Source organism: Malassezia globosa (assembly GCF_000181695.2).
Source record: "Malassezia globosa CBS 7966 chromosome Unknown mgl_sf_4.1, whole genome shotgun sequence".
NCBI lineage: Eukaryota > Fungi > Basidiomycota > Malasseziomycetes > Malasseziales > Malasseziaceae > Malassezia > Malassezia globosa.
This window is the reverse complement of record NW_001849869.1, coordinates 26,021-38,457: the sequence shown is the minus strand read 5'-3', so window position 1 is coordinate 38,457 and position 12,437 is coordinate 26,021. Positions and strand designations below refer to the sequence as shown.

At 52.5% G+C, this 12,437-nt stretch overlaps 7 protein-coding genes across 7 annotated transcripts; 4 read left to right on the top strand and 3 right to left on the bottom strand.

Annotated features, from left to right (window-relative positions):
- Positions 1–797: 797 nt before the first annotated feature.
- MGL_1756 (uncharacterized protein) lies at positions 798–2,249 on the bottom strand (the record flags this gene model as incomplete). Its single annotated transcript, XM_001730705.1, has 1 exon — positions 798–2,249. One exon carries the CDS (start codon positions 2,247–2,249, stop codon positions 798–800), a length of 1,452 nt encoding a protein of 483 aa, XP_001730757.1.
- Positions 2,250–4,228: 1,979 nt separating this feature from the next.
- Positions 4,229–6,300, top strand: MGL_1755 (uncharacterized protein; the record flags this gene model as incomplete). The annotated part of the gene is made up of 2 exons (XM_001730704.1): positions 4,229–4,681; positions 4,732–6,300. 2 exons carry the CDS (start codon positions 4,229–4,231, stop codon positions 6,298–6,300), a joined length of 2,022 nt encoding a protein of 673 aa, XP_001730756.1.
- Positions 6,301–6,692: 392 nt separating this feature from the next.
- Positions 6,693–7,243, bottom strand: MGL_1754 (uncharacterized protein; the record flags this gene model as incomplete). Its single annotated transcript, XM_001730703.1, has 2 exons — positions 6,693–6,833; positions 6,917–7,243. The coding sequence occupies 2 exons, from the start codon at positions 7,241–7,243 to the stop codon at positions 6,693–6,695; spliced, it is 468 nt and encodes a 155-aa protein (XP_001730755.1).
- Positions 7,244–7,631: 388 nt separating this feature from the next.
- On the bottom strand, positions 7,632–9,347 carry MGL_1753 (uncharacterized protein; the record flags this gene model as incomplete). Its single annotated transcript, XM_001730702.1, has 1 exon — positions 7,632–9,347. One exon carries the CDS (start codon positions 9,345–9,347, stop codon positions 7,632–7,634), a length of 1,716 nt encoding a protein of 571 aa, XP_001730754.1.
- Positions 9,348–9,414: 67 nt separating this feature from the next.
- MGL_1752 (uncharacterized protein) lies at positions 9,415–10,039 on the top strand (the record flags this gene model as incomplete). Its single annotated transcript, XM_001730701.1, has 2 exons — positions 9,415–9,497; positions 9,658–10,039. 2 exons carry the CDS (start codon positions 9,415–9,417, stop codon positions 10,037–10,039), a joined length of 465 nt encoding a protein of 154 aa, XP_001730753.1.
- A 32-nt stretch (positions 10,040–10,071) lies between these two features.
- On the top strand, positions 10,072–10,821 carry MGL_1751 (uncharacterized protein; the record flags this gene model as incomplete). Its single annotated transcript, XM_001730700.1, has 1 exon — positions 10,072–10,821. The coding sequence occupies one exon, from the start codon at positions 10,072–10,074 to the stop codon at positions 10,819–10,821; it is 750 nt and encodes a 249-aa protein (XP_001730752.1).
- A 694-nt stretch (positions 10,822–11,515) lies between these two features.
- MGL_1750 (uncharacterized protein) lies at positions 11,516–12,076 on the top strand (the record flags this gene model as incomplete). Its single annotated transcript, XM_001730699.1, has 2 exons — positions 11,516–11,719; positions 11,783–12,076. 2 exons carry the CDS (start codon positions 11,516–11,518, stop codon positions 12,074–12,076), a joined length of 498 nt encoding a protein of 165 aa, XP_001730751.1.
- Between the last annotated feature and the right edge of the window lie 361 nt (positions 12,077–12,437).

Here is a 12,437-nt window from a genome sequence, read left to right as displayed (position 1 = left end):
GCGAGACTTTCGGTCCCTGAGATAGAGAATTCTTGGAAGCATCCGTAGCACTTGCCGCTGTTTTTTTAGGCGTTATCACGCTGGAAAGGATCCGTGCGGTCGGACGACTTGTTGTCTGGTGCGTGTGAGTCGATCATTGTCTCTGTATGCCTGACGCCATACCTTTTTCTGTCGCTTTTCCTCAAGCGCAATAGATGCTTCAGCTTCAGCATCTTCGGAGCTGTCTTCCTCTGTACTGTTCCCATCAAAATCGGAGTCTACCACGTCCGGCTCCTCTGACACATCAACACCCTAAATCCATGTGCAAAACATACCTTCACGTTCTTCGAAATCTGCATCATTTTCCGCCTCTAAAAACACTTCCTCTGACGCGAAGTCTTCTTGTGCAAGCAGCTCATGCATACGATTCCCTGCACTGGCGCGCTTCGCTCGCTCCTGCACCAGCATGTTGGGTCGAGCTGACGAGTTCGAAGCAAGAGGCGGAGGAGGGAGGGAGACGTGCGTGGAGGCCGATCAATAAGACGCACAGGTGTTTCATTCCATGCGTCATTGTAGACTGTGGGCGAGAGACCCTTAAGACCGAATCTTCAAGTTTGTCCAATTCTAGGTCCTACACCATCCCATCGCCACTCTATCGACGTTCCAGTCTAGTCTATCAAACTAAGAAAACTGTGCCTGCCCGTTACATACACGCAAGTTCCACGGGATAAACCCATGGTAGTGCTCGCGGCGTTGCAGCGATAATAAAAGTAGGGGGGGGAAAAAAAGCAGAGTTGGTGGGGATTCATGAAATTCCATTACATGGCATTCGCCACAGGAGCCTTGCTGTTACCACCCTCAAACGTGTAGCCAGAGACGTAAGATTGGATGACGTCAGCGGCAAAGGAGGTGCCACCGGCCTGCTGAGTCTTCAGCTTCCAAGCGAGTGCTCTGTGACGGAAACCGAGACCTTTATCCTCCAACAGCGTGGCGAGTTTCGAGCTGACGTCTTCGGGGATAAATTCTGGTGAATGATCGGCCCACAAACCGACACCGGAGTTCTGAATACAAAGGCCAATATCGTGCGTGTCGACCCACTGGGACACACAGAATTGTGGGACGCCATAGGCTAGTGCTTCGTTGAGAGAGTTGCCACCGCCATGGTGCATGACAACACCCAAGGCCGGGTGCTGCATCACCTTGAACATGTCAGGGATCCAGGCGACGCGGTAAATGAACGACGGCAGGTTCGCTTCTTCTGCCTTGGGGATCGGCTGAACGTCCTGCGAACGGTCGGGGATCTTCCACAGGATAGCGACGTTGGGCATCCGTTCATGCAGCATGTGAAGTGCGCGGAGCAGATTGTCGTAGTCCTTACGAAGGTAATAATAGATGGTGCCCATATTGATGCACACGACACGCTTGTTCTGCGCATACAGTTCGTCCATCCAGGCGAGAACAGGGTCATCGACTGGTGTAGGAGCGTTTGCATTGGTGTCAGGCAATGCGTTGGGGACAAAGCAAGGACCGACAAAGAACACGGACTTGTCGTACGCGTTCGATGCGTAGATATCCAGGCCCGCTACACTGAATGCCAGCGTAGAAATCTGCTGCGGCAACACGCCAGGGGCAGGCGGCATAATCGCGTCATCCAAAGGATTCGGCGTCGATAATTTCAGCACCTCTTTGCGGAACTTGCGGCGACGTGTGGACCATGGATCAAACAGATAGAAATACAGCCAGTTGAAAATAAAGATAAAGTTGCTGAGGATCACGAACAGGCCACCTTCACCTGAGCGACCACCGCTCATAGGCAACGGTTGCTTGAATGGGTTCACCTGGCTCGCGACACCCATCACGGATCCAGGGGCAGTCTCGATAAAGGGACGCTTCGTAAGACGCACACCATCCACAGCAAATGGACTAAAGTTGTCGACAATGATCATATCCGCATCAAATTTTTCCACATAGTCACGTACAAGATGCGTCATACGCAGATACTCATCTGTTGAGTCTGGCACCACTTCCTTGTACAGCTGGACCCAGCCCATGACTTTGCCCGGCTTCGCACAGCAATGAGAGTGGAAGCGCTCGGGCTGCTCATCAACATAATCCAGGTATGACAGGACAGGACTCGTTCCAAGCGACACAAAAACGATCGGATACGTCTTCAGCATACTGTCTGTCGGATTTGCTTCAGTTTGAACGGGGTAGCTGCCAAGCTTCTGAATCTTTTGCACGCGCGGCAGGACAGATGCGCCAGACATCATGATGCACTGGTTCCCTCGTTTCGCGAGCTCTAGCATAATAGCTACCAGCGGCGCAGTTTGCCCATTGTCAGAGTTTGACACGAAAAGATATCGGCCTGACCAGGTCATCGTTGGATGTCACGATTGACTCAGGAAAAAATTGGTCGTAGTGTCAAACAATCTATCGTTGGTCACTGCACGTTCAAGTGCATGCATGAAATTATTACGCATGTGGACTTAGCAGGTCATTTGATGACCCTGTGGCAGCCATTGTCAAAACCCACGCGGAATCGTTCCTACCGAATCAAAACCAATCTAGCCGTATTTTGCGAACCCAGCGCAGGAGAAAGAAGCCCCCGATCGACGTTGGACAATGCATGACATAAGATCCTACCTAGGCCAGACCTGCAGATGACATGACCAGACAAGGAACGCACATCCAAAGCTATGTATTCTGCAGCCAGATGCCCTATCCATAGATCCTACCGCCTATGTACGATGGTCTATAGACGAGTGCGTGCATTTTTACCACTTCGTTATGTGGCGGCATTAAGAGGTAAGAACATGCAAACCTGGTTCATGTCATCCCATAATCTGACCTAGAAGAGCATACATGTGTCTACCGCGGACGATCACCTGTTGTTCCCGTCACTTTCGCAGGAATTCATCCGTACGGATCGGTAGGCAACAACAGAACAACGATGGTTCCGAGTGGGCGAGAGTCTAAAGAGCTAGAGAACCCATGATGCCAAGCACGTTGATGATCGCGTTGGATGTGCGCGGCATATCTACGATCAAATGTTTCATCTTGCATCGCGCGCATTAGGATTGACACATTTGGACAGATCCCCTTTTTTTCTCCATGTATGTACAGCATGATAATGGTGTGGTCTAGGACAAATGATTGGGATCACAACACAAAGTGTGTAGACTTGAAGCGAGGCCTGTGATCTTGAAGAGCAAACAAAGTGCACAGAGCTGGCCTGCATCGCGGAGCGCGCTACAGATGCTCAGTGATACTTGCAGTGAGTATGCCAGATCTTTCTCTCGCCCGCGTACATTCTTGCTGATTATGGCTACGGCTGGCTGCTCGGACGACAGGAGGAATCGCACAATTCACATGCTAAGCAAGATGGATGCATTGCCTCTCGTCCAAAAAAAAAAAAAAAATGAATAGGGCGGGAAATTGTCCCTGAGGTAATTTAGCAGCGCAGCAATAAGCGGCGAAATCTTGTCCCAAGTAACACGACTGCATGTCTAGTAGCAGCTTATCAATCTACACGCAAAGCAGAAGAACTTGCTCCATGGCCGCACCCAGACATGCGTCTTTCTCTTTTGCATCTTACATGAAGTATACGATGACCACCTGTTTTCGAATGTGTACATTCGCTCACGGCATGCGTAGATGGAGCGCATGACGAAGCGACGACAAAGAGAGCACACTCGTAATTGAAAGAACAGGCATGTATTTCAAGACGACCCGTGAAAAGACATAGGCACATGTATCCAGAGTCTCGTCTACTCGAACTTCTTCTATGGCACGGTATATGTCCAGAGCCAGTCTCACACACGCACGGCTTTATTGGTGCATTTGCACGGGGGCTGCCGGAGGTAAGTGTTAGCGCAAGACAGTTTTTGCGCACACCTCCAGCAGATGCTTCCACGCAGATTTCATGTGACTGCGATGCGATAAGGATTCTAGTGTGAACAGGTTCATGATTTCCCTAGTTGGGACGATGCCCTATGCGACCAGTTGGCCTAGCCCACACCATGAAGAACAAATGCCTGGATCCAACCCCAGAGTGCGAGTTGTGACTCCACTGTGACACCAGCTAACAACCAGTGGGCTGGCCGGCCAAGCAGAAGTCAACGTCGAATTCTCACACACCACCAAGGCTCTCGGCTTAGTAAATGTCAACCTGGTACGCCCTCCACAAGGTGACGCGATGAATAGCTGACGCAGCGCGCGCGTTGCTTTCATATTCGTGTCTCATGCAAGTATGAGCAGCACGAATCGGTGGCAAAAAAGCCATCGATCCGTCAAGATTCCCCATGTCAAATTGCGGCCACCTCAGGCACGCGAAGTATCAGAGGCAGAGATAGCAGATGCTGAGGATGATGCGCATTTCCGGCGCACGCGAAATCGCGGCGTGTCGTCCGGTGCGCATACACCAGCGGATTTCTATGGTCATGCACGAACGCCACTTCAGGGCACGGTGTTGAGCTTCACCGGTATTGAGGACAAAAGAGAACTTGTGGATATTGCGGAAAGGCTCGGTGCGCGCGTGCATGCGGATCTGACGAGTGAGGTGACGCACCTTGTTGCTCGCACGCCAGGCTCGGAAAAGTACAGAATCGCGATCCAGTTCCATATGTGTATTGTGCAGCCTGAATGGCTTTATCTGGTGCGTGAGGCGTGGCTCTCTGGAGAAGATGCTGTTGATCTCGCTGGTGTACGTGTGAATCCATGTGGAGTTCGGCCACTGACACATACTCTACGCAGCTCGCTGAGCAATGCCAACTACCGCCACTGGAAGGACTCACGCTCGCCTTGACTGGCTTCGATGCGCATGAGCGGGAAACGCTCGCTGCGCGCATCGACATGATGGGTGGCATTGTCGCACCGAAACTTACCTGGGATGGGTCCATCACGCATCTTGTGTGTGCGCCGCCGATGGAAGGACGATCGAGGAAAGGACTTGATCGCGTTCTCGCACATCGCACGCTTGCGGCAGAGTGCGATTTGCCGCATGTACTTGCAGCTGTGAGGATCCGACTCGTCCATGCTGCATGGATTGAAGACTGTTTTGCTGCTCGTGTCCAGCTCCCTGAGTCTCCATATGATGCGATGAAAGAAGTCGATACCGAGCCGCGCCGGGCGGAACGTGTTGCGTCGTTGAAGCCACGCCTACTTGAACGCACGACAAGTGTGCCAGTGTCGACCGATATGTCGCACGATCTTGTGGCTACGTCCACATCCACGCCCGGCCCCGCGCCTATGCCCGTAAGCAAGGCATCTTTGCCTGCGTCGCTTCCTGTATCACAGCCCATGTCTCAGCAGGTGCCAGGAGCTCGGATGCCCGAGCCAGGCTCGCTCTTGTCGTATACACGTAGCGCCAGTTTCCAGGCGCCGGCGCCGGGTGTCTTTCATGCATGCCAGTTTCACATCGACATGCAAGATGATGCGCGCACACGACGAGTCGCTGCCGTGGTTCGCAGAGCGGGTGGTGCAGTGCTGGCGGATCGATCGGTGACCGCTGATTATGCCGTGGGCCCTCTTACACAGCCCGTGCAATGCCTGCCCGCACGAGTCCATGTGACGCACCACTGGATCGAGCGGTGCTTATACGACGACAAATTAGTCGATCCGCACATGCATGTGGCGTTGCGTCCCGCGACGCGATCATTGCCTATGGCTGAGGCCCGTGCGTGGAGCATTGCCGTGTCCGGTTTGGACAAGTACACGCCTGACTACCACCACACATGCGCGGCGATCGAAGCTTTGGGCGCTACTATGACGACGACATTTTCTCGCCATGCGTCGACACACTTGCTATGTACAGACGAGGCAAGGACGGGCCCCAAAGCACAAAAGGCCGAGGAGTGGCATATACCCATCATTGGCACAGACTTTCTTGAGCAAGCACTACGTCCACCTGCCATGGACGTGCCACCTCGAAAGCGTGCGCGACCAATGCCGAGGCGCTCAGCCACTGAAGGAATGGCAGATGTGCATACGAATCATGGCTTGTTGCCCCATACAGGTAGGGAGACAGGGTCGGATCTCGCCGTGATCCCAGCAGCCACCACGGCGCCTTGGCTTTCGGACTATGCCCATGGGCCATGGGCAGTGGCCAAGGACAATGATGGCGCTGATCATCACGAGCACAGCAATGACGCCGTGGCTGCGGCGGCCGATGGTGCAGGCGCCATCGCTGACTCGACGCTTGACGCGTCGACAACACATGTTTGGTACGATGATCCGGCTGCACGGCGTGAACATACGAGACTCATGGCACTGGTGGGTGATGCATCGTCTACGAGGCCAGCGAAGAAGAAAGCACAGACGTAGCCCAGCCTAGGCATGCTACGACGACCCATCTGCTGCGCTCGCTAATATCGCCCATGTCTGACTCGGTGGGGTCCCATGCTTTTTCGTCGCCAAAGATGCTGCGCTCATACATACCCCCATGCCGAGTATGCGGATCGGGGACCAGCCCCGCTTTTTCCGCGGCTGCAAAGAACCGAGCTGTCGCCGGTCGACCTGTGTGGAAGCCAGCGACCAGCAACAAGCGCGCCGTTGGCGTACGTGCAAGCAATGCACAAATAGAATGCAGGAGATTTTCGTGTTGCGATGATACCCATAGCACGTCCGCGGCTACAACCATGTCAAAGGGCCCAGCTTCCTTGCCCAGTCGTCTGCTGCGCATTAGCATGTTGTCCATGTGTCTCTGCTGGTAAAGGCTAAACGTACGTTTCCTGTGCCTCGTCGCCCCAGGCCAGACCTGCCACTTGGATCGATGTGCTATAGCGCTCGCGAAGCGCTTCGACATTGGCCTCTAGACTTGCGAGGATGTATGGGTCTGGATAGTCTGTCACGACGCACTAAGGTATGTCTGCGTTAGTTGGCCATTCACGTCTTCCATGGGGACCTGGCAAAGGGGAGGGAGGAGAGTGGCAAAACGTACGTGTTGCGCACCAAGCACGGCACATGCAAGAGAAGGGAGTCCTGTGCCGGCGCCTAGTTCAATAACACGTTTTCCGCGCACGTCAACAGGTGCATAGGACGCTATGAGATCCGTGACGTGGACGCCTGCATCCCATTGATGGTGCGCAAAAAGACGCGTGTTCTCATTGCTCACTTCTGGGATTCGGTAGGTAATCGATCGTCTACCGTGTGCGTCTGGGGGGATGGCCTCGTTCGTGTACGTGCCAGTGGTTCCTGGATCACCACGTGCCGGCTGGTGATGTTCAAAGACAGTGAAAAGTGCATCCTCAAAAACGTCCACATCCATTATGACTGATGTGCAGCTCACACACGTGTGCTAGTAGGGCAGGACTGCTCGTGTCAGACGTGGAAATGTGGCCGTATTTCAGCAGGGTCGGTGGAGATTCCTCTCGCCTTGTAGCGCGCTACTCCACACGGCGCGAATGCCTGGAATTGAGATGGCGCGCAAATCACACTCCATGAACATCAGCTAGTGGAGCGTATCCTAATCGACATCGACGAGTGATCGAGGCCCACGAGAAGATATCGCTCACACTCGATGTGTGTGGAGGACCACAGGTGCATGGCATCTATTCCTTCGTGCCAAGGCACAAGTGACTTGCGGTATACTACAGAGACACTACGAAAACGCAGGGGCCAAGGCCGGGACAGCGCCAGAGCACGGCTGGCGAATCCTACTGCATCTCTGCATCATCGTCTTCATCTGACTCGGCATCGTCATCCACTTCCACGTCTGCCGATCGCTCTGCACGGTCATCCAATTGCACGTGCGACAAATCGACGGCGTGTCTTGCCGCATATTGGTCGAGGCGACGAAGGCGGTCACCAAACGTCCGTCGCATACCGGGGTTCGCCAACGTGTCCCAGATATGCAGCTTTCCACCCGAGCCAGCAGCTGCCACGGTCAAGGGGTCGTTGGGCGAGAAGCTCGTGGTAAAGATCTTGCCGATGCCCAGATCACGCGCAGTCACAAGATTGATGCTCCGTGGCTTGTCGGCGTCCTCGTCATCGATACTCCACAGCTTCACTTGGCGGTCTGTGCCAGCAGTCAAGAGGCAGCCAGGGATATGCGGGCTAATGTCCAGCGACGTGCACGCACCGTCATGCGCCACAAGCGTGTAAAGGGCAGCATCTGTACCCTGTGGCGACAAAGCACGCACATCAAAGCCATGCACAGTACCGGACTCTAGCGCCACAAGGAATGCGTGATCCTTCCATCCGTTCCATCTCACAGCCTCGACATCAGCGCCAATACGTGCGATCATAGCCTGCTCCGGCATGCGCGTGTCATACACGCGAATCGTCTTGTCATAGCTACCTGACAGCAAGACAGCAGGATTCTCTGTGCCAGACGCCATGCCAGGCGCGCCCACCTGCCACGCTACGCTTTGCACCTTGTCTGTGTGGCCAGAGAAGCTGCGCAGTGCACTGGAAGACGTCCCAGACATGGGTCGAGACAAGTCCCACATCTTGACTGTTGTATCAGCTGAAGCAGAAGCCAGCAGGTTGCGCACGCGTCGGTTCCACGAAAGCGACAACACGGCGTCCACATGATAGGAGTCGTTTGGCACACGTGCCTTGGGCACACGTCGTTTTTTCTTGCCCGTGCCTGAGGGAGCGTCTAGGGCTGCCGTCAAGTCCTTGCGGCCCAACACCGAGTCGGGATACATGCACTCAATTGTATCCATGTTCCAGATTTCAATCTCTGGATCCATCGTGCCAACAGCCACAAAGTTCCCCGGCGCCCCTGCTGCACGGCCACCTTGTCCCTGTTGCTGTGACTCGTCTAGCATCGGCGCTGGTGTATAGTCGAGCCACTCCAAATGCAGTGGGAAGGAAGGCAGCAACAAGTCATGGTGTACATATAAGTTTTGGTCTTGTGACGAGTATACGTATGCCTCAATCATCGACACATCGTCTTCTGTCTTGGCGGTAAGAAGCATGTTATCCGTAGGAAGCACTTCAAGCTGTTCCCGTTCTTCAGCTTCATCTGCTGGGTCCTCTTTCATTGTCAAGTATGGATCATCATCGTTCGACCGGAAAAACTGCACGCCTCGTATGCCACTGAGTGCACCCATCGCCACATTCTGTGCTGGCTCCTTATCATAATCATCGAGCTTGTATCGGCTCAAATCATTTGGGTCGCCACCAGCATCATCTTCATCCATAGCCTCATCCTCATTATCATCGTCGTCTTCGTCTTCGTCTTCATCAACGTCCTCCCATCCGTCGTCTGCTGCGGCTTGCGCCTGCGCCAATTGCCGCTCGGCCTCTCCCAGCTCCGTGTTTGTTAGCTTGCTGATGCGTTCTAGTTCTGCATCATCGAGCTGGTGCTTCTCTGGATGCCGCGCAGCTATGCCACGGGCGATCCAAGCAGCCGAGGAAATCATGCTGAAATTGTGGAGTGTGCGAAACAAACTGCGGCCTCATTGCTTCGGGCGCGCTCATGTTTCGTTCATGTTTCCTTTTTTTTTCTTGTTCTGGTCTGGAAGCTTGGCCTCGCAGAATGGGATGGGGTACTGGGGCAACCCGCCTATTGGGTACGTTTGGCTGTCATTAGACCCTCCTCGAATGCTTCGCCACAATTTGGCTGTCGACCCTTCTCAATCTCCGGCCGAGGAAAAATTGTATCCACCCACATTTTTTTTTATGAATAAAAATTTCTCCTGCGTCGTTTGTCGCTCGCTAAACGACTGTGAGTGCATTCATCATGCTTCGTGTAGGGAAGCCGAAGAATGCGCGATCGAAGCGTGCGCTCGAGAAGCGCGAATCGAAGGAATTCGAACATGCAAAAACGGCTATCTTTGTGAAAGGCACAAAGACGTCAGAAAAGGTGAATATGGCACTCTCGGAGCTGGCATTACTCAAGAAGCCAGACGCCGTGGCGTTTAACAAGCGAAACGATGTTTTACCATTCGAAGATGCGTCTAGTATTGAATTCTGGGGCCAAAAGAACGACGCAAGTTTGTTTGTGGTCGGAAGCAGTCAAAAGAAGCGACCTGATAACCTGTGCTGGGTCCGTTTGTTCGATGGACAGGTTCTCGATATTCTTGAAATGGGTGTTTTACACGCGACAGCATGAATGCATTCAAGTCAAGCAAGCCTGGCGTTGGTATGCGTCCGCTGTTCCATTTTTCTGGCCCAGAGTTCGAGTGTGACGCGGAAATTGACCGCTTAGCTGCTGCAGGAGCTGATCCCGAGCCTCAAGGCGCATTCTTACATTTGAAATCTCTTTTATTGGACTTTTACAGAGGTGAGGAGCTGCATCCGAACCACATTGCTTTGAATGGTCTCGAACATGTCATTTCGGTTAGTGTAGCACCTTCCTCGTCCGGAGACAAGAACAAAAGTGCCAGTGCGCCTGGCGAAAACGATCTAGCCAGCCTATATCGATCTGCAGGTGTTTCGCCCCAAACCTCGGGGGTCTCTGCCGTGCATCGTTGCGAACCGCGCAAGATTCATTTTCGTGTTTACACGATCAAGATGATTGCGTCAGGAAGCAAAACACCTCATATCGAGTTGGAACCTTGCGGTCCATCGTTTGACTTTGAGCTTCGTCGACGATTGGCAGCTAGTGCCGACCGCATGACGCAAGCGTTGAAACGCCCCAAGACTGCTGAACAGAAGAACACGCAAGGCAAAGGAAAGCGTAAGAATATTGATACCGATGACATGGGTGACATGGTGGGTCGTGTGCATCTTGGTCGCCAAGACTTGTCCACGCTTCAAGTGAAAAAAATGAAAGGGCTTCGGGGCCAACCTGAATTCGATGCTGAAGACAGGACTGACCCCGCTCTGGATGAATCCATGGATGACGAGGATGTTGAGGAAGAAGATGAGGATTACGGAGAGGACGAAGAATAATATCTCAAACTGAACCCTGTGATAGCACCTATAGCTGCTAATTAGTATACCCATACGATGTGAACGTAGGTAGAAGACACGGTTTCGTCAAAGTAAGTTACTTTGAATTCATTCATTCTTATTCACACTCCTCAGAATCTTCTCTCGCCAAGCGACTCTGTAACTCAGTTGGTTAGAGTACCACGTTAACATCTCGACGTGGAAGCGGTGTCACCGTGGAAGTCCCCGGTTCAAGTCCGGGCAGGGTCAAGCTTTTGTTCCATGAACTTTTTCACGCTTATCATGAAATCACGTGAACAGGACAAATTCGCATGCGATAGCTTCAATCTTGTGATATGTATCTACGTCGCATATGGGCGTCTCATCTGATATACCGCCCAAATGCATTCAGATCGCACAATTACTACTTAGTCAGCATGCACCTAATGGACTTATTTTTCCTACTACATCCAAATTGGCCAATCCTTTTTCGTGTCTGCCTCAAACCACACAGATGTAAACAGTCATGTGCTGCAGGTTTCATGCCCTTTATTTTCTATCCCAGAACGGGCCAGTGGATCAATGCAAATAGTTCCGAAAACGGATCGGCTGCATGTTTTTGCCTGTTGACAGCCTTTTGGTTACGGAGGTCGGCTACTGTTTATAATCTTGCCTTCATCACTCCAACAGGGTATTGTCGAAGACCTATACCATCATGGAATTGAGCTCCGCTATCCGTCTCGGCCATCCCATTGCCTTTAGCTTGTTCATCTTCTTCTCGCTGGTTGTGGCTATCATTGCCTCTGCAGTTACTGCTGACTTCAACTCTAATGGTGGATATGACAAGACCGTTACCCGTGATAGCACTCGCTTTATGGTGTTCACGGGATGGTGGAGTTTCCTCTTTGGTGTAATCTTTGTACGTGTAAATGGCAGCCCTGAAATGGGCCCCCCCTGTCAACAGATGCGCTAACAGTCTCAGTTGGTTCTATTCCTCACTGGCACCGGCGGTGTTGCTTCCTCAATCGCTGTTCACGGCGTGGTTCTGCTGATTACATGGATCTTCTGGCTCTGTGGTTCTGCGGCCCTTTCGAATGTTGTAGGCAACGAGTCTTGTGGCAATGACGATGCTGTGCGTAACTGCAACTCTCTCAAGGCCATTCTCGCTTTCGGCTGGATTGGCTGGATTGAGCTGACTGCTCTTCTGGCTGTTATTTGCTACCTCGCATTCAAGGCTTTCCGTGGCGGCCGCGGTGTGCAACAAGGCTTTGCATAAGCTTAGTCTCTCGACTTGATCTTTATCTGAATATTCGTTGATGCGCACTAAGGGTTCATTAGTGCTTCACCACATGTGAGAGGCCACGCTAATTGTTGATTTTCCCTCATTCCCTTCATTACTCCCTGAACCATTTCGTTGAAAGGCTGTGTTTTCACGAACATTCTGAGTCCAAACCGAAAGTTTTTCATACCCTTGGGCCATATGCTCCTTCGCAAAGGGAATTTTTATGGATCTTAATACGTTTGCATTGTGCACCATTCTATCCATAGCGATGGGCGTTGTTTGACACTACCCGTCATTTGGTCGCAGTTATGTAGTAACACAGTACTTCTTTTTCGCCAAAATTATGGTTGTAACT